Source organism: Saccoglossus kowalevskii, chromosome 11, assembly GCF_978046115.1.
Source record: "Saccoglossus kowalevskii chromosome 11, keSacKowa6.1, whole genome shotgun sequence".
Taxonomy (NCBI): Eukaryota; Metazoa; Hemichordata; class Enteropneusta; family Harrimaniidae; genus Saccoglossus; species Saccoglossus kowalevskii.
The window spans coordinates 22769539-22792298 of NC_140651.1; the positions used below are offsets into that span (position 1 = coordinate 22769539).

At 33.2% G+C, this 22760-nt stretch overlaps 2 protein-coding genes across 2 annotated transcripts; one reads left to right on the top strand and one right to left on the bottom strand.

Annotated features, from left to right (window-relative positions):
• Nucleotides 1–280: 280 nt before the first annotated feature.
• On the bottom strand, nucleotides 281–7734 carry LOC100371708 (ras-related protein Rab-39B-like). The gene is made up of 2 exons (XM_002732854.4): nucleotides 7390–7734; nucleotides 281–1169 (listed from the first exon to the last, which is right to left on the bottom strand). The coding sequence occupies exons 1-2, from the start codon at nucleotides 7626–7628 to the stop codon at nucleotides 743–745; spliced, it is 666 nt and encodes a 221-aa protein (XP_002732900.1). The 5' UTR covers nucleotides 7629–7734; the 3' UTR covers nucleotides 281–742.
• Nucleotides 7735–7879: 145 nt separating this feature from the next.
• Nucleotides 7880–22625, top strand: LOC100371556 (queuine/queuosine transporter SLC35F2-like). The gene is made up of 6 exons (XM_006814107.3): nucleotides 7880–8187; nucleotides 13007–13310; nucleotides 15810–15969; nucleotides 16856–17012; nucleotides 17725–17932; nucleotides 19485–22625. Exons 1-6 carry the CDS (start codon nucleotides 8066–8068, stop codon nucleotides 19719–19721), a joined length of 1188 nt encoding a protein of 395 aa, XP_006814170.3. The 5' UTR covers nucleotides 7880–8065; the 3' UTR covers nucleotides 19722–22625.
• The last annotated feature ends 135 nt before the right edge of the window (nucleotides 22626–22760 follow it).

Consider the following 22760-nt stretch of genomic DNA (forward strand, 5'->3'; position numbering starts at 1 on the left):
AATAATATTACACTAAACCACTGTTCAGCCAAGAATACCACACAAATAATGAACAAAAAACAACATGACGATCTTGTTAAATGTACTACTAGTATACAGAAATAAATATACTGAATTTAATTGACCTTCCAGGAAACGTATGTTAATCATGCTGTTCATATATTCCTTGTTTCCATCTCAACTATTTATCCGTGAATGACTTTTTTCGGTTGTACTCCAGATATTAAATCACAAATACATAATTACTTTCTTTGTCACATGGACCAATTAGAATGAAGCATTTAAGAATGTGACCTCAATTTATTAATATGCCTATTTTAATTAATCCATTTTTAATGAACTAAATGTCATCTGGACTCATGTAGACTAGAGTGAGGGAAATTACCTGCATCTGTTTCAAAATAAATACAACACAAAAAACCTGTACAATATGCATGTTGATATGGTTACGGGCGAATGTTGGTGATTTTTAGGGGTATCAGAAATAATAGCGGACAACTAAGCAACTTGAATATATATATATATATATAGTTGTCAATCATTTTTAAGTTTAACATTGATATGACTAAGCTCCTCCCATTCTATGATTTTTTTTTTTTGAGATTTATAAACCTTTCCAAAATTTGAAACAAGCGATTTGCCATATAGAAATCAAAATATTACGTTTACATACAAAACGAAGAACTGATTGATAACCAGGAGAAATAAGTTTCAGAGAAGTAATGGAATACTTGAGAATACATCAACAACAAACTTTATGCGGCTCTCCTCGTGGCTCCTGCAGATGCAGTGTATGCCGGGGAAAAAACCCGCTTTTTACCCCGTCCCATCCTTCGCGCACCGCAAGTTGGCCGCTTTTTACCATAGTATAAATGTCATGACTAATGCTTTTGAATGCCTCTTCCACGTTCTGACAAGTCTTTGCGGAGGTTTCCATGTATTTCATGCCGTAAGCTTGGGCGAATTTTTCGCCTTCCTCACGTAGCACTTGACGTTGGTCCTCTATGTCGGCTTTATGTCCTATGACCATGAAGACGATTTTATCCGGATTGACATTTTCGAATGCCTCTTCCAACCAGTCTTGTAAATGCTCAAAACTTGCTCGGTTTCCAATGTCATAGACGAGCATTCCACCAACGGAATTCCTATAATAAGAAGTTGTGATTGATCTGAAATTGGAAAAAAAATATGCATTAAAAATCACAAGGAGGAAACATATGACAGAACTTTGTCTGATCTGATACAGAACAGAGGTAATTTAAAGATTGTCAAGATTGTTCCTGATTGGCTACACAACTCTAACAGTCAAGCCAATCAGAAGGCAGCTTGTACATGTAAGTTGATAGGTTCCTTCAACAAATCAAATTCTACTTGCATTAATGCTTGATTCAACTGCCACAGTTGAGATTAGTGAAGAATGAAATCAATAAAAATAAAGTGAATAATTCACTTCGATTTAAATCCCAGATATGTATATTATCATTTCTACAGTTATTAGATATGGAGATGTATTTAAATACTAATAAGCATAGCAACATGAATATTAAAGTACATTAATATTTTACCACCAGGTATATGGATATTTACCGGGTATATTTTAAAAGCATATACCGGTACTATTTTTTGGAAAGATTCAAAAAATGGTATATGCTTTTAAAATATAAATACCTATATACCGTTTTTTTTTCTTGTATTCTTCAATATTTCTGGATATAAACCCTAAGTTTGAAGCCAAAAGACACAATGAGTAAATATTCAGTTTTTACTCAAATAAATTGGCTATTTTTGCTCTATTCTTCTGAATCAAAGTAAAGACTTTAAATGGTACTATTTTGTGAATTTGTGATGAAAAGAAGAACTTGTGGTGATAAGGTTAAACTTGTGCGATCTTTCTACACTGCATGTGTCCACTGACAATGACACCAGTCCGTATCAGATAAAAGGTCAGTGTGTCATCTACTTTGTATGTAATTTGCATATCTACTTTTTGTTTTGCATGTCTATAGAATTTGTGAAAATGAAGAAACAAATCAAATTTAGTCATACAAATAATCGCCCAAATTTATGTACCTGTGGCCTTGGTCAACAAATATCAGACCCTGGTAAGTTAATACAGTTACTATTTTTTTCCAAACAGCCATGTTTAGCTTATAGGCTATAACCGACTATGTATGAATATTAATATCAAATCACTTGACTATAAATAAAATCAAAGAAAGCTTATAAGAACTTCTGTGTGCTGAGAGTATTACAGAAGACATATTAAAAATGAATTAGTCTTTCAAATAAGATGCTTGGCAACTACATGTATTTGAGATGTACATTTACAACAGAAAATACTTTTGATTTTACATCTGTGATTTTCAGTCTAATTTATTCCAGAGCACGTCTGCCGCAAGTTTAATTTAAATCTGACTTGTTGAGATATCAGAAATTGACTAATAATAAGTTAAATAAAATATGATGATTATACACATCGTGCAAATTCGGCAATTAGACAGATTTCAAACCCAAACTACAAATGTAGTTAGATCGTTTCATTGTCTTGGAGTATTTATGTATCAAGATTCATTCAAAGAATATGATAAGTAAGTGAGATATTGATTGAAAAGCTGAAAACTGACTAATTACTATGCAAATCAGGTAATTAATATGGACAGATTTTAATGTAAAACTAATAAGGCCTGCCCATTGTCACATACATGTACTATCAATGTACCAAGTTTTATTGAAATGTGATTAGAACTTGTGATATCATTGGAAATGTCAAACATCATTGCCATATAGAACACCGCAATTGTAAATTACTCATACAGCAGTGTGGTTAGGTAATCGACTAAGATCTAATGTAAAGCTCAATCGGGCAGGGGTAGTACTTGCATGGGAGACTTCCTGAGTAAATACGCTGTTGTTGTTGTTGTTTTTTTGTTTGGTTCATCACACACACAGAAAATACATAAGGCAACGTTCGTGCATTTTTTCTTACTGTGATGTCAATCATTTATAGTACCGAATCGTGGAGTTTTCGTAATTTTTGATTTCATTGAAAGTTTTCAAATTCCCTCTTATTTCCAAAGTACATGTTTTTGATGCTGTCGGTACGTTGTGGGCTTTAAGCTGTTAACACACCGTGCAAAGTTGTGCAAAACGATAGCAAAGTTGTGCAAAGTGATTGCAAAGTTGGTAGATGTATTTGTAAATTTATTTTTATAAATCATTATGCAAATTAGTTTAATATGCACATTAGTTCAAAATTAATTAAGTTTTACATAGTCATAGAGCATCTATATACCTAGTTTTGTTGAAATGTTATGATTAGTACTTGAAAATTGACTAATCATTATGCATATTAGGAAATTAATATGCATGGTTTTCACCCAAAACTAATCAGGTTTGCGCATTGTTCTAGACATCTAGGTACCAAGTTTCTTTTGATATCAGAAGAACAGTCATGGAACATGTAAAAATTAGCTAATTATCATGCAAATTAGGTAATTATTATGCATGGATTAAAACCAAAACGTAATCAAATCTGCAAATTATCCCAGAGAATCTATGCATCAAGTTTCATCAAAAATCAACATATGGTTCTTGAGATATCACTAACTGCAAAGACTCATTAGACATAACAAAAATGAGTTCAGTTTGGGCAATTTATTTCTGTTTGCTGTCACAACAGTGTAAATCACCCTCTGCAGGTTTATCGGCAACTAGAGGTCAAAGGGCATGGTCTCATACTTCATGAATGTTGGCTCCAGCACAGGTAGGCGGGTTAAAAATCATAATACAAGGTACATTTGTACCTTTTCCTAATACTTTTCCTGCCTACTGTTATTCCAAAAAAAAGCAACAACAACAAATGTATACATATGTTAATTAAGTAATTAACATATGTTTTCACAAGTGGGTAGTGTTGCAATATATAAATTGATATGTGCATACTGATACAAAGAATATGAAAAAGAATTTATAGGTGATAAAAGCACAGCAGTATAGGTCAAATTGCATGGCTGTCTGACTGCATGATATTAGTAAGAGTTTACATGTATATAATAGTAAATTCCATTTTTTTTTATTTTCGGCAAAAAAAAAAACTGCTAATGCATACATGTAAAGCTTCTATAATTAAAACGATGACAGGAAAAAACACAGTAAAAAATTCCCTTTTGTGACATCATTTCTAAAAATAGACTAATCACTGTGTTTCATCACTTTACAGCTTCAGGTGAGACTATGATCCAGTGGTGATTTTTAGGATCATGCAAAGGATGTTGAATGACTCACTAACACGATGCGAAACGTGAGTTTGATTAAATCATACACATACCCAGTAATAGTATAGAATGCCTGCTGATAGGGTATATGGTTATGGCCATTTATGGTCTACTATTATGGCAATTTGTGGTCTATGATTTATTTTATGGCAACTTGCGATTCATGATTATAGCGATTTTGGTTTACGGTTTTCACTATTTTTTGTCATACAACATAATTAGATGGGATGAAAAATTTATCACAATAATGAATTTTTTTTCTCAAAAAAGTTACATAATTATTGATGTTATCCAATGTGGTATTACCAGTTTCTTTTTTGGAGAAAAACTTTCCGAAAAATGTTTATAACAATTTCCATAGGAATCCTTGGAACGCCATTGTCCACGTATGATTTTGTAGTCTGCTCCTTCCCACATGAAATGTTGATAAAAATTGACAAATCTTCTGATCAAAAACTAAACACAAAATGATGATGAAATATAGTGAAAATTTCACAAAATGTTAAAATATTTGCACTGAATTTGGGCAGGAAAAATATCTGGCACTCAAAAGGTTAAGGATAGGGCTTTGAGACATGAATTTCCTTTGCTAAATTATTCACTGATGGATGGTTTCAAATTCTGAAGAAAAAAACACATAACTATTCTTTGAATTATGAACCATATCTGTGTGTATTTTCTTCTCCATTTGCTTATTTTTATCCAGAAGTTTAAACAACAGCATAAAATAAAACCATACTGTAAATGTCAAGAAATTTTGATCACTAAACTTAACAGTAGCCCATCACTTAAATGTTTGAACATAATAAAAGTTGAGAGCTGAAAGTATTAAAGTCAATCAGCTGAGGAATTTGAAGGTTTCATGAGAAACCAATAAACTGTATCACAGATGGCGTCTGATAATGTTGCTATGGTCATGATATGCATCAGATATATTATAACCTTGGTGTGAATAGGGCACACTAGAATGAACAAAAATTATTTTTTCTTTTAGTTTAGAATTTTAACATTTAGTGCAGTATTTATATTACTCAAGAGAAAGTCTGCACTGCAATGCATTATGGCGTAGGTGAATCACATTTTTATCTTCAATAAAGGCAGGCACAAGTAAGCAAAAAAAAAACATTTGTTTTTGTTAGATTTTAAGAAAGTGTAACTTAAATTGAAAATTATATGTCATACTTTTATTATGTATGGTACATACCATCAGAATATTGAAGATGTAAAAAAAAAAAATTGGGGTCATGGGATGATTTATGTGACACAAGAACAGGAAATTCATGGAAAAAGATCAAAATTGTTAATTTTTACACTGGTTTCTATGGTGCAATTATTTATTCATATTTTAAGATTTTGCTTAGTGACATGGAATGAAAAGTTATTGATATGAATCCTAATATGATGAAAACATGTCAAAAAATTGACATATAATTTGAGATTATGCTCCTTGTTGATACAACAATAGGCGTAACTCACTCTCGGGAAATCTGATGCAATCAGATTCTGACCCTTTTTATTGTTAGACAACGCCTTTTCAGAAAATCACTGAGAAAGCTCAACTTTCCAGTTAATTTGGGAAAAAAAAGCATCAGTACAAATTTACACTGCAATTTATAATGCCAAGCAAAAATGCAATTAGAATGTAAATAAAAAAAATAAAATGTATACAAACATGTGGTTGAACAAATTGGACTATACGCAGGTTGACTGCTAAATAACTGTTACGGGTATAATGTATTACTCGGTATATACAAGACAGGCGGGAGCACCACAAAGATCAATAAAGTAATAGGAATGGGAGGTGTTAATCTTAATAAAAAAACAGTATGTGATCTTGCTTATGATTGGAGAAGGCAATGCTTACAAAAAATGTCGTAGTCTGTTTTTCAGAGAATGGTTCATGATGACATTAGATACTACTTTCTCCAGATGTGAACATGTGTTGGTTTATCTAAGTGCTAGCAGGGGGTTAATCTCCCTAATCATATTTGAATTAAATGCACTATGTGATCATCTTAAAGCACTGAGGGTTCATCCTACAATTCTTTTTTTTTATGATCAATTGCAGAACTGACTTTCTCCTTATTGTTTTCAAAAAATAAAAAAAAATCCAGTTTCATTTATGTTATTTGGAATTTACAATTTTAGCAAATCAAACATAGTTATTGTAGTGATTTTTTTTTTACTTGTTAAAGGCTGAATATTCTGAACAAACCTAAATTACATTAAATACTAATTTCATAATTGTTATTTACATGGAGTGAAATTAACATTATTATAAACAACCTCTACCTACACACAAACTAGTATTTATATATATGCTGACATTTTGATAATACGAGCAGCTTATCAAAAGAATAAATTAAAATTATTTTGATATAATAGACAATATTACTATCAAAACAACACACCCATTCCCTCTATTTTTACAAATATTTGAAAATTTCACAATTCAAACTGAAACGAGAGGTTTCTCATATGGCCAATGGAAAAAAATTGGAATATTTTCGTATGATATCATTGTGTATTTCGCTCACTGATTAGCCTAGTTGGATTCAATATACATTAAAATCTATGATTTTTTATAAAAAAGAAAAGAATGTTTTTTGTGGATAGTACCATTATGATTGACATATGTTGCAAGCCATAATTTTGATTTAATTAATAATGTATAACATCACAGTTCCTCCACGTAGTAATAGTTAATACATGTAAACGCATATGTATATAGAAGGATATTATGGCAGAATGCTTACATGGAGTTAAAAACGACTGTTTGGGATAATTTTCACAAGAAAAGAGTTCGATACAAAAGACCAGTGGTATGTGTGTACAGTATAATGCAAACGTTGTACTGTTGGCTGACGTGTTGCTGCTGTCATGCGCACACGACAGATCAATCATGTGATTTTTACTGGCCGTTAATATTGGACGTTATTGTTCTAAAGTGCGGTATTCACGGGTGATTAATTATCATAGATAATTAATATGTATATTAATAATGGTCATGTCCCGTTGGAAATTGTCTCTTAACGCGTTATACGGTTTATTAAAATTCGAACCTCTTTCATTCGCCATCACTGTGGCGGAACCGAATATCACAAACAAAATGTACCTGAATCGTTCCTGTCCGGCTGTGTCCCAGAGCTGCAACTTCACCCGTATTCCTGGGGAAACTTCCAGCAGCCTTGCGAAGAAATCAACTCCGACTGTCGGGTCAGAAAACTCAACGAATTTACCGTCACAAAATCGTCTGAGAAGCGATGATTTTCCAACGGTCGAGTCGCCGATTAAAATCAGACGAAACTGATACTCCCAGATAACCTCGGGAGGCAAGCCAGGCGGATCCATCATAAAGTTCCCATCAGCAGTTATTAGAAGAAATAAATGATTATGCGATCTGGATCGGAAATATGTGTAAACATTAACGAAGAAATGCCACAGCCAGTGTCTACTTCGCCAAGGGTTTCCCCAGTTTATGAATATACAATTACCAGCGACTATTTCCGGTGTTATCGTCCAATCACCTGATTGGTTAACTGAGATCCGAAGTCTGAATGAAACATTGATTTTGATTGGCTAAACTGGAAACGTTTTGGAGTTTTGATTTGATATTCGCGGCACTACCAGGGGCTAATGACGCTGGTGTCAGACTTTTCAAAATCATTTGTTAATTGACTACTTCAATAAGTTAAAATTGTGATAGTTTCTTATTTAAACCACCGTATATTATCAAAGCCAATCAAAACTTTCGTTTCAAAGGACAGCAAAATAATCGTTTGAATGAAAACATGGCCACCACTGTAAGTGTGGTTACGAACGATTCTTTATCACAGAAAACAGCCGAAAAGCATGCTGACCCAACAACCCTATTTATTAAGTTTAGACGGAAGATGTCTCCCATATTTACCACGTAAGTAAATTTTGTGAACGTTCATTCGTCTTATTGCCTGACACGGACAGTATGTTTGCTGCCACCACGTGTCCAGAAACCACGTGTAGTACATACCACATGTACCGGTCTATGTACCATGGTGGGGCTAATAACATATCTCAACTTAACAGTACGGTATATCTGTGTTGTGTGGTATCGATTTGTAGATTTACTGTGTTGACAGTGATATGAAATAAGATAATTCGTTCTTATCATACTATATATACACACAAATAGATAAGATTTGCATGTATGCAGTGCGAATGATTAAATCAAATTATAATTAAATGCCACTTTCTTGAAACTTTAAATAATAATAGTTCTACTCTATTGACAGTTAGAAAGTAAAATAAAACTGTTGTATGAATGAAATTTTTTGTAAGAAGTCTGGCAATATTATTAATTTGTATAGCGAAAATTGTATACATTTCTTCTAAAAATTAGCTCCTTGATATTAGCTGAAAAGGTATAAAATATTATTGATAAAAATTTCAAAACATTAAGTGATTTTATAACGAGATAATAATTTTCCGTTGTATTTACTAGGAATTATATCTTCTGTATATGGTGACTTGGTACATTTGTTCAAATTCGGGTACATACATTATACATGTTATGATGCATGACCATTACAATTTGTTTTACATTTGGATCAAAGATGGCCAACTGGCGGCTATTTTGCTTTTCGGCCACACGACTATAATATCTCCAATACTTGTGGACCATTTTCATTCATATTTGGTAAATACATCGTACATATAGATGTTCATTTCAGTTTGTTCCATAATCAGATCAAAAATGGCCTACTGGCAACCATCTTGTTTTTTTGGGAAAATATGGTACATGTATCTTCAACGTGCTTTACCAGTTTTCTGCCAGTTTTTGGCAGCAATATTACTTTATCTTAGGCATGAGTAACATTTTCCCTAATTACAACAGAGACTGTGTCTTTCATCAAATAATCATCAATACATGCTTGGAGTTTCATAATAATAATCGCTAAACCACATTTTGGAATCATCTTTCTCTTTCTCATGCCAATGATGTCTTTCTTTTGCTAATATTTGACCCCAGCTAGGGTGCCATGTTTATAATCTGGAGAAGTTGACCCCCTTTTGATTCCCTAAGTCACCTGTTTTGATGAAAACATGGCTGACACTAACATAATTTTTTGGGCATACCCTTGTTGTACACTAAACATTTAAATAAATCATTATAATGCAATTGCAAAGTGGACAACCTACTGAGTGACCAGTTGTTGACGGACTCCATTGTCATGTATGGGGTTACTTGGGATTACTTTTTTTTTCATATCTCAGAATGATTGACAGACATCATAGAACTTACAATGATATTTCCCAAGTCAACTTAGTCTTCACCAGCCAAGGTTTGATAATTCGGTAATCGCCTCTCCACTACACCTTTGTAGATTCTATATAGCCAACGTATATTTAAGAGCGCCCTCTTTGGCAATACCAGAGTTATTTCCTTCAATGCATTGTCCAGTCAAATTGCTTGTTATAGCTGCATCACAAACACAACTGTATAGCAGAAGATTTTCTTCCCAGCCTGAGATTCAGCTGAAATATTTCAATTATTACTTGAGGACTAAAATTCAATTGATGAGATTAATTCAATCTATTAATTGGTTACACTATTTTTCACTATACTATATGCTAAATAATCATAGCTATTAAATAAGACCACTGTGAAATGCATGGCAATATTCATTCTTGTGGTACAAGTGGTAATATACTCTCAGTAAATGAACATGGATTTTAACTATCATATATTTGATAACATGGCAACTGTATATGAATTCAAACTAATAAGGCTTATGGAGTTAAAACCATGATTTCAATATTTTGCACTGTCACTAGAATTATCCTGTACGGGGTGGGTATTTTTACATCAAGCTCACCGAGCACTCAAGATCTACATGTAGTTGAGTGGCAGCAAAAAAATGTAAGCGTTTATATATTTATTGTATACAGTGTTCTCCCTAGACTTCATGTCAAGCATTACGGTCAATTTGCATAACAATGCATCCAATTTGCAAAATTTTATTTGCATAATAATCAGTTTTTCTCAACAAATATTGTCAATCTACAATTAATTAAAGACAAGATATTTTTATATCTGATAAATTTTATATAATTTTACTGCATTGTATTTTTTGTTTTCGTATCAAGTCGAATAAAGTTTGAAATAGAACAGCATAAAAAGAAAAAAAAATTGAAAGACTTGTGTTATAGCCAGTCAGTGAATATAATGTTATCCATGGATGTAGCTGGTTCATCATTGTGTAAAAGTTTTAGTGCCCATGTCACTGTTTGTTCATATAAACTTGGGGAAAACATTTTTTGGTTGAATTTATAAAGTCGGCGAGATATCGAAATATGTTGAAATTAATAATTCAATAATTATAAAAAAATTCTAGAATGGCAGTTCGGCGATTTTTCATTGCAATATACCTTGTGAGTAACACTACGATCACCGTAACATTGTCAGCTGATGACATTGCGTTGGACGGGTATTAACCGCTGCTATTGCGATCATCGGTATCTGACTTTTTGGTGTGAAATGCACAAATTATATATTAAAACGATTCATTGACGATTATCCTAGGCATTACTTCAAAATCGCCAACGAGATGTTGTTTTTAAACGTCGCGGGAAAACCCAGCATGCATCGGTCACAATGTTGCAACGGCATTATGTCGCCTCAGGGCGGCGTTCTTCTGTACTAAGACACCCTATGAATGGGGTATTTCCAGAGGTCAGAGTTCGTTTTTTCTTAACCCGTCTCGTATTCATACTTTTCTTTCCAATGCGACTTAATTTCACTTGTTTTTTCTTTTTCAATTTTGGGGTAATTAATGTCACCGGCGATTGAGTGATAACAAATCGGAGTGCAGCAAATCGGGGTTGATCTTCCCGACGTACGCCGTAACTTGTTTTGTCACATTGTTGCTGTTGCGTACAATGGGAAAATTATTGCTACTCTAGTATTTTTTTGGATTTGGAGGCTCTGCACCCTTGAAAGACTTCGCAACTTATTGCAGACTTCTGTTTTTATCACTGTCTTTGTATGACTGACAAAAGCGGGATTACCTTTCAATCAATACATGTTATTGTTTTAAATACGTGCGAGACGAGACTGACACTTGTAAACAAAAACATAAGCATCACGGGTGAGAGATCAAACGTCACGGACAAAGGGCAAGCATCACGGCAGAGTGTCCAAGCGTCACGGTACTGTGTCGCTTCAGAGGCCTGGGGAGAACACTGGTATATATTCTACAATTTACACGTTTCTAAGTCTTGCCTGCATTTATGTAGAATTCAGTGGGCGATCTAATCTCATACATCAATATTCGATATTTGCTGTGCCTCTATCTGTGTGCAAAATTATATTGTAATATAATTTATCAGCTTGAAGCAATGTGTCTAACATTGAATCTCTCTGACGTTTTGAAACTGGATTACATTAGGTACATATTTTATGTTGTAGTCGTTTTTTTTTTCAAATTTATCATTTCAAGCATTTTCAGAAAAAAATTACTAGTTATATACTAGGATTATATATAGTTAAATAAATTACATTTAGACCCACTTGGTTTGTTAAGTTTGTCCAGTTATAGCCTGTGACTAATGTGTATATCGTTGAACGCAAAATGGCTGCTGCTTTAGGCTGAAAAACAAAGACCCTGTTTACACAGAAATTATTCTAGCATTCTTGTAACATAAACACATTAATTTGTGTTCGATTTCCCATGGAAACTCATCACAATACTTGACTTTGCGATTCATTTTCCATGGAAATGCACCAGAGCATGTTTGATTTTGTTGAGTGAATAAAGTTTATAGTGGGAATAATGGTAAGGGAACAGTAGAATAAATGGACGTTGGCTTGTGAAGATGTTGTTGCTGGATTATGTGAATTTCTAACATTCCAAATTTAAGAAATAAATGTTGAAACAAATTATAACATGCTTTGCCTGCTCAGTTTTCCCATTCTTGGCTATCTATGGATGCTTTCAGCAGGTGATGTATTGATAATTAATTCAATGTTGAATCCAACATGAGTAATAATAGCTTGAGCTTAACGTATTCAATTCAATTTTACCTTTAAATTATACTTTTATAATCTATTTTTTTTTACAATGACACAGGAAGTTCAGTAGAGCTTGATTATCTGTCAAGAACTTCTTGTGTCTTGAAACTATTTTGAGCAGAGAAAATAAAAGAGTTTAGTGGATTCTTCCTGAATATAACCTGAAGTTGAATTTGATACAGGTAGAATATGATACACCCAAAAACCCTGCCAGTAAATAAGCTGCTCTCTGATTAGTCCGATTGTTAGGTGTTGGGGTTAAGTAGCCAATGAGGTACAATTTTGTAAATAGTTATGCATAGACTCGGAATTTCATCTTACATACCTCCTGGCAATGTGTTGTTGCTATCTTTACCACAACCCTGGTTGATACAGCCTCTTTGCCAGTAATTAGAATGGTTTCATCATCACCTACTGTACACAACTATATTATCAAATTCGCTTTGAAAAAAGTTTACATTTCTCACTTGACTTAGAGCTACAAATCCCTCGTAATTCTCCAGACGTCTTAAAATCAATACAAAATATGTTCTTTATTTTGACGAATGTCCTACTTAGTCTATTTTAATGAAGACAAACTTTTCAACCCAGCGCATGAATATAATTTAGTTTAATCACTGATTTATTATTTTAAAAGGGAAGAACAATTTATTCACACATTATATCTTCTTTTTTTTCACAGAAAATTTTTAAAAATACTTATCTGTGGGCAGATACTATCCTTGTTGATCTGTGGAACTGCAGTTACTAGCCAACTTCTGTACGAGAAACATGGTGTGGCAGCACCGACAGCACAGAGTTTTATTAACTATCTACTCCTTGGGCTTGTCTATGGTATTCAGCTTTTCTTCATCAGTGGCAGAGACGGGTTTAAAGAGATGTTCAAAGCAAGGTGGTGGAAGTATTTGTTTGTTGCTGCCGTTGATGTTGAGGCTAATTATCTAGTAGTTAAAGCCTATCAGTATACGAACCTTACAAGTATACAGGTATACCATATACTCTCATGTCCCAAATAAACTTATCAGTACGTTTATTTTTTTTTCCCGAAAAAATCCACTCGGTACATTCTTATTTGGGACGGTACATTTATTGATTTTTCTAAAATCGAACCGATTAAAAAAAATCTTGATTTAAAAACAAAAATCATGCCTTTTTCCCATGGAAAACGAAGCCAAAAGATCGCACTAAAACATCGGTAAATCGCTTCCGTGTTGCTTTTACCATGACCTATGACCTATGGTAATTTGAACACGTGGGCACCATCCAGCATTTTGATTGGTTAATTAGCGACTTGACCTATCCGGTTAATAAATGCGTCTTGTGTGCATGGATAACATGGTGGATATCGTATCGCTTTGAGTGTTTACATGTGACCGAAATCTTTTGCTTGCGATAAAACTAAGTTGAATTTTACTTGCATTTCATAACAATTCAACGAATTTTGTTTTTGTACGTTATAATAATCACTACTGAGTACTAATCAACAATTGCAACACTTCGAAAACAAGTAAGTTATTCACTTGTGAAATACAGCAAGACTGGATTGCGCTACCGTTACCGTGATCATTTGTTTGTTTTTATTCAAAACTTCTTTTAGAATATACCTTTCATTACCAACAAAATTAAAAAAAGTAATGCATATTAAATATACTGAGTATTTTTTGTTGTCTTGTTAACATTTTTTTTGATTGACTGTAATTTTCCAACATTTCGTGACGCCCATTATAAAACCAAATTTATACCTTTCACTCCTCATTGACGCCTATTTAAAAGATTATACGATATCTTGCTTTTCGCCAGCCCTGAAGGTCACCCTAGACGAACTCGATAGATACTGCCGACCATTCCGTGCATTTTTATCGACACACGGCGGCAAGCAAATCGAGAAAAGTATTGTCCTTGCAACAATTTCGCACAATAGGTCACCATTGTACCGTGACTGATTAATTATAATATTTATTCAACACTAAAACAAACTACAGTGAGTTTTTCTTTGGTCGTATATAAAAATAAAATAAACTACATTAAGATACAGTAAAGTTAACCAACTAAACAAAATACTAAATGAAGCTAAATAATATTACAAACACATTAAGAATCGCAATAAACTTGTACGATATGGTACAGTACAGTACGGTACAATACAATACACTAGCTACTATTGCTAAAGAGTGGAAAATCACATTAGAATCATAACTATGGTGGAGCTGCTCATATCTCATTTGCATACATTTTTGTATGTATTGCGCAGTTTCCCAACCAGGCTGACTCGGGTAGTGATTGGGTTGCTATTTCATTACATCTTGCGGCCTTTTGAACAGAGATTTGAAGTATATAGCTAGAAATGCATCATTTGTTGTCCATATATATTTCTAATTACAAGGAACAGTGAAAAGTTTGCATACACCAGTGAGAGCACATTTTAGAAGCAAGGAAACAATTTACCGGTCATTTTGGAAATTTTCCAAGGGGTATGTTTATTCCGGGGGGTATGTTTATTTGGGACATGAGAGTAATCTCTTGAATAGGTGTCACTCTAATTTAGGCATCAGGGAAGAGTGAAAGGCCTTAATTTGGTTCTAAAATAGGCGTCACAAAATGCTGAAAAATTACAGTCAATCAAAAAACTGTTCACACGATAACAAAAAAATACTTTAATGTAATGCTTTTATATTTTGTTGGTAACAAAAAGTATATTCTAAAACAAGTTTCAAATAAAAACACGAATGCACTGCTTAGTAGCAAATGATCAGGGTAAGGTAGCAATCCAGTCATGCTGTGTTTCACAAGTGAATAACTTACTTGTTTTCAAAGTGTTGCAATTGTTGATTATTACTCAGTAGTGATTATAATAATAACGTACAAAAAAAAAATTGTTGAATTGTTATGAAATGCAAGTAAAAATTAACTTAGTTTCATAGTAAGCAAATGATTTCGGTCACATGTAAATGCTCAATTTGATATTCACCATGTTTTTCCTATACACGAGTCAAGTTGCTAATTAACCAATCAAAATGCTGGATGGTGCCAACATTTTCGAATTACCATAGCTCATTTAAATATGTTAATGACAGTTTGAGTCTTCATGATAGACATAACACAACAGATTTATCAATGTTGCAGTACGATCTTTTGACTTGGCATTATTTTTTTTTAAATCAAGAAATTAGTTGTTTTCGAAGGATAAACTGAGCATTGAAGAAGAGTCTTACACTTTTTATGGTGATAACAGCTCATTGTCAAAACAAAATTTATCCATTCCCGCTTAGCCACAATAAACATCGTACTCTTGAATAGGCATCAATGACTACGGGAAACATAAATAGACTCTAATCTAGGTATCAGATGAGATGTTTGGAAAATGATGACTAAATTAGCAGATAATTATCTAGTAGTGAAAGCTTACCAGTACACAAATAATATCTTCTTGACATTCTAGTGTAATATTATATTTCTACTTATTAAAAAAATCTTTATTTTTACAGCTTCTAGACTGTATAACTATACCAGTAGTAATATTACTGTCTTATACCGTGTTAAGAGTGAGATATAGAATATACCACTTTGCTGGCGTTGGCATTTGTTTACTGGGAGTTGGTGCATTGGTTGGTGCTGATGTATATGCTGGTAGATCACATAGTGGAGGTAAGATACAACCAACTATTTACCTGTTTTAGATGGACACTCCACATTTTAGAGAGGTAATGAAAAGCTTTTTGAACAAACTTGTTTGCTTCTAATTGACAATGTCGTGTGATTTACAAAATAGCAGTAAATATTCAACACAAAATAGGCTACAAGGCTGTGCGTACTGTCTTTTAATTTTTTGGTTATAATCCTAAATACAAGTAAAATTTTGAGGCCACAATGAAGCCATGAGGAAGCGACAATGATGAAACAACCGCCAAAGCCAAAATGTTACTTGGTGATAAATTCAATATGGACACTAATATTTTGTCCACCTCAGATTTAAAGCAGGAGGGTTGTCACCTGCGCGGGAATTGAGTCCAAGCGACCATATCAACATGCGATAAAAACGCAAAGGGTCAGGGGTAGACACTTGTTTGTAAACAATGACACGCTATGGCCATCTGACGCATGCGCAGGTGACGACTGCACTGCTTTAATAAGATTAATAAGATCAAAAACTGTTGAAGTGATGGTACAGTGGTAGGAACACTGGATAAATTAAAAACATTTTGCAAAATTGTGATGTACACACAAAAATAACTTTTAGCGACATTATTATTCTTTCATAATTCCATACAAAAAAATGTTATTTCTTTGGTTTGCTATGAAATGTATGTAAACTTCAAGCTTTGATGATTGTAATCTTTTTATTTGGCCATAGAACAAGGCATTGATGATCGCATTTTGACATAAATTTGGCTTTCTGGCAACAAAATGGTGCAGCATCTGATGTTTTTATAATCGCTGATTTCTTTTTTCTCTAAAAATCCAACCATTTTTCAAAATTAATTATTTGAAAGTAGTTGCTAAATAATAAATATGACGGTAATTATCTCCACAGGTTCTGATAAATTTCTGGGTGATATACTGTGTTTGATTGGTGCCTCGCTTTATGGTGTATCAAATGTAGCAGAGGAGTTCGCTATCAGAAACTTTAGTAGAGTGGAGTTCTTAGGAATGATTGGATTATGGGCAAGTCTGATTAGCGGAATTCAATTGTAAGTTAATTTTTAATTCCTTCATTTGAGACGATTATGCTTATTTATTAAATAAATATAATTTTCATCACACATATAATTGACATGATGTAAAGAAATTTATGAAACAAATGCAAAGTTTGTTTTTGTCATCAGCCTTTACATGAATAGCAAAAAAAATCACTGCTGGAATTTTTTATAATAATTAACATATACTGTAAAGGGGGTAATTATTCACTGGGTTTTAATTTAGCTTATTTCCCTGACTGGAAAATGTGCTAAATTAAAACACAGTGAATATGTAAAATTTAGCATAGAACACATTATCTAAATGACGAAACCGTGAATTTAAAACTCACTGAATATGCCTGAAATGGTAAATTAGTGAAATTTAAACCCAGTGAAAATTAGTCATTTTACAGTATAACACTCAGTATGAACATGGAGCTCCATGGTATGTATCTCCCCCCCCCCCTCAGAAAGTTCTTTATTTGTTCTGTTTGATTTCAGCGGGGTGTTAATGTGCTGTTTATCAGGCAGTGAGGTTTCAGACCTCCTACAAATTTGCATATTGTAGGTCTCGTAGGTTTGGTTAGGGCTGGAAAGGGCAGGCCGGGTTAACACAAGTGTTTGAATATGAGATCATAACACAGTTGCAGATTTCATGTGCCTCTATAACATGTTGTAGCTAAAGACATTGGAATAATGTACTTTTCTTTATTTTCATTTGCAGAGTAATTCTTGAGCGGCATGAATTGACCAATATTTCCTGGAATACTGAAGTAGTATTGTTGTTTCTGGCATTTGCTGTTTGCCTATTTCTATTGTATTCTGTGTTTCCTCTAGTTATACAAATCAGCAGTGCTGCTGTTGTAAATCTGTCTATACTGACAGCTGATTTCTACTCACTGATGTTTGGACTGTTTTTGTTTCATTACATGGTAAGCTTTTGTTTATTCTTTGTGCCCCACAGCATTTACCTTTCCACCACCAGTTCTCTCTTTTCACCACAAATTAAAGAATAGTCCAATTTATAGTCTGCACTTTCCTTCAGAAGATGGAGACACAACTGGCCAAATGTTTGGGGTAAAAACTAAAAATTGACGTTAGGGTTCATTTTCAGAAATAATGAAGAATAAAAATAAAAAAAAGTGCAGAATGATTTGGTCGAGGAAGTTAGGTGAATAGATTAAGACAGGATATGTATTAAATAGTGCTTGTTTGAAATAACAAGTCATTGACATGTTACAAACAAGTAATGAATTTGAAGTTAATATTGTTAGCTCCGCTGTCGACTTTGTCGAGCGGAGCTTATCATATGAGTGATTGTCCGTCGTCGTCATCCGTCGTCGTCGTCCGTGTCAATGTTTTACTTTTTCGACTTCTTCTTGAAAACTACAAGCCTGAATGCTTTGATACTTGGTGTATATGTACCTTGGGTAGACCTCTCTCAGATTTGTTCATTTCATGATGATATCTTCAATTCTCTAATTTTGGTGAATATTTTTGTCATTTTTAGTAAAAAGTGATATTTTCGACTTCTTGTTGAAAACCGCAAGTGCAATTGCTTTGATATTACATATATAGGTACTACATGTGGACCTCTCTCAGATTTGTTCATTTTGTAATGATATCTTTAATTCTCTAATTTTGGTGAATATTTTTGTCATTTTTGGTAAAAAGTGATATTTTCGACTTCTTGTTGAAAACCGCAAGTCCAATTGCTTTGATATATTATACATATAGGTACTACATGTGGACCTCTCTCAGATTTGTTCATTTTCTAATGATATCTTCTGTTCTTTAATTGCCATGTGCATTGCTAACAGCGGAGCTATCTCAGCCGACAGGCTGCTTGTCTTTAACACTTAAAATCATTTAACAACATGCAAATAAAGCTTGATGACTTTCATACTTTAATATAGCAGAACTTGACATATTTGCTATTTTTATAAAACTTAAAATGCCAGGATTTGTGACCTTTAGGGAGAAGGTCTACTTTACCCCTCATTAAACATTGTTTAATGAGAAGACCTCATCACTTCGGTGATATTACAGCATAGAACCATACATTAAGCTTCAGTTTCTAGATATTGTATTTGTCTATTAAAAGAATATAATGTGTTCACATCTGTTTTTGTGTTCGTTTAACTTACATCTATGTAAGAGAAAAACAGATGTGAAACCAAGTCTTTAAAAATGACAGAGTTCACCCCCCCCCCCCTCGAACATACATTACACACTGTGTGGGACCTGGATACTTGTTACAAAAACAAACTGGCTAACAATATATTCAAGTTTGAAAAAGATCAGATAAACACTGTTTAGGTTGCTATAATCGCAAAAAAAAAAACTTGAGTTTTCAACAATGAGAGCAAATGTTAATCCTTGTTCACATCAGTTTCATCTATGACATGGGCGAGGTGAAAATTAGACATTTTCACAAACCACAATTATGTGATTTCTAATTAAATTTTATATGTATCCTTTCAGTTCTCTGCGTTATATATCTTTGCATTTATGACTATAATTATTGGTTTGGTGGTTTGGGGACTGAAACCAACCGGGGAAGTGCCGAGAAACAGTAACTATGCTAGAATGGATGCCGAAAATGCCGGATCAATCCAAAGACTGACACCGCAGGATGAACCCTCAATTCATAATGCAGCATCTGTTGAACAAAGTGCTTCCATTGAAACTGATGCACTCAATAGCGACGATCAAAAATAAATCTTCTATAAAACTAATGCATTTTGTTCACTTTCTTTCTGAAATATTGTTGAAGTCTTGTCAGCAATGAAGTAAAAAGTCCATTGAGTCACAAATTTAACAAAGAAACTTTGCATTCAAAATGTTAAACATTGTCCGAAAACGGGGACTTGTGTTTTGACCTCCGTGTGTGCGTGCGTGCGTGCGTCTGTGCGTGCGTTCGGACCTGTATAATAGAAATGCCTGGACCAATCACAATCAAATTTCACACATACATCAATACATGATATTATACATATGCATGTCAATTTGTTTCATGATCTGATTCAAGATGGCCGAATGGCGGCCATTTTTGTGCTAAAAAATCCTAAAAATCAAGCATTTCTCGGCTGTTTACAGATAGATTTTGTTCAAACTTGGTATATACATTAGACATTATGAGACCTTGATGCAAATAATTTTGTTTTTCAGATATAATTCAAAATGGCCGACTGGCAGCCATTTTGTTTTAATGAATGGTTCTTGTGCCATATCTCTGACTTGCTTTCACTGATTATGTTCAAATTTTAAATATTTATTATACATCATGTCATAGATAGACAGATATATTGGTGTGACGATCATATTCAAAATGGCCAAATGGTGGTAAAAAATCATCACATGTCAAACATTTATAGATGGATTACGTTCAAACTTGGTACATACATTAGACATTACGGGTTCGTGATGCACGTCATTTTATTTTTCAGATTGGATTCAAAATGGCTGACGACGGCCATTTTGCTTTAATGATTGGGGTTCTAGAGCCATATCTCTTAAATGCTTTGACTGATTATATTCAAATTTTATATATTCGTTATACATCATGTTGTATATATATACATGTATTCAAAATGGCTGATTTTGAATTCTGTTCCAGAGCAATATCTCTCAATATGGACAAGTACTTGTTTGACGACCAGATACAAATGTCAATCATTTTAATGTTAAAAAATCATATTCCTGACATGGTTATATTCCAGCTATATTACTATAAACAAAACTATACATCTTAAATTTGATAACTGGGACTGTGCCATGCATGGCTTGTTCATTTTTATACGCAGTGGGCCAGTTCGTATAGTATTAATTTTTATTGAATATTATTTCACCAATTCACCAAGATCTTTCTTTATTGTAAAAACAAAGTACATTTCTAGTTTGGTACATGAATACATGTAATAATAATACATTGGAAAACTTTGCAAAACATGTATACAGGTAATACATGTCACTTGAAAACACTTGGTAATTTTTACACTGGCTCCTATCAATGTTAAGCAGTAGTTATTCCACAACATCCTATTAAAACAAACAAGTCCTATATTCTGCACTGAATCTGTCATTGTGATAATAATTATTAATGCACTCATCAGTAAATGGTACAAGTTTTGATTCAAATCATGTCGAGTTTAATTAAGATTAATGATTTTATAACAATGTGTTCTTATTTCTGAATTGGTTATTTATAGATACACTACTGGAAACAAATACTTTATTTCAATGATTTATTAAAAACAAATTTTTAAAGAGGCTGAAAACAGTTTTGGATTTTCAACTGAATTCGAATAGCAGTTTGTTTTCTAGTTGACAACCTATTGCTGGACTTCAAGATCACTGTATCATGTTTTATTCTAAATACTGACTTTAGTTTATTCACAGTAAGTGGTGTAGTATAATTTGACATACAATTTTTACTCAAAAAGAAGCATATTGTACATTTTTTTTACTTGAAAATTGACTGACACTACGTGACAGACGCGTTTCTTTGTGCATATCTCAAGTACATTACGTCTGTTGCACTTGACGTTGCTTGCACAACTTTCTATCAACCAATAGTTGACTAATTTGAATATTGTAACGAAAATGCATGTTGTACAGATGGAAAGGTTTTAGCAGGGTACACAATACATGTAGATCATATTTATACAAATGCACTTGTTACTGCCATTATGTGTATTGTTTTAGTCTGGGAAGTATTGCATGAATCATGAATTGCTCAATGCAAATGTCTTCTATCGACCATGTCACATGGTGCAATTGTATTTCGAAAGTAATAAGTTATTGAGATAATAAATTAGTTCACATAATGATTTATTTATTCATTGCAGCATATCTACTTGTTATTCACTTTTAGTAATAAGGCCCTATTGTTTAAGGCATTTGGGCATTTCTTTTAAAACCAAGGTGTTTTGAGGGAATAGGGGTTGTATGTGTATGCAAAGACGTTACTTTTCTTTCATGTTTGCCGCAGTTTCGTGTCCCTCTTTTCTATTGTCTTTGGTGTATGGTATGGTACGGTACGGTACAAGTGCCACAGTTTCTACTATTGTAAATGCAGTACTGTCATACAAGGGAGTCTTGTTAACACGGTAATATATGCCTGAACTTTCATAGCATCAAAGTTTTTTTAAAATGAAGTACATAAAAATGCATTGAGTACATAAAAGGTAATTATCACAAGAATACAAATTGCGTGACTGATGATGCATGTAGAGATATAGTGTTCAAAAGGGATGAAAATGTGTTGACCAACCTCGTAACAAATTAGTTCCCCTTTTTCAAAGTTTTTAAGTTGAGATGTACCATGCTTTCTGAAACCTAACACCATTATTCCAAATTCACTTTGAAGGGTCACTGCAATATATTTCGCAGTTTACAACTGTATTGCAGATATTTTACTATATTGTTCTCGCCTTTAGTGATCAATCTGTGTTGCATAATTATTTTATTCAAAGTTTGAATAACCAAATAACATTTTATAGTTTTTATGAAAATTTCTTGCAGAACTAGTTCGTGTTTGTGACTTAAAGTGGTATATGTAGTTAAATGTCTTTGTTAGTAATAAAATGTCTACATATTTTGGTTTGTTTTCCATTTTATAAATTTATCTCATTCCGATACAATAAACCTTCAAAATTTGCATTCAACTTTCTATTGTGTTCTTGACCATATTATTAAAAATATTTACTTTTGGTGTGGACAAGTAAAATATCTTGCATCAAAAACATGCGCGACATT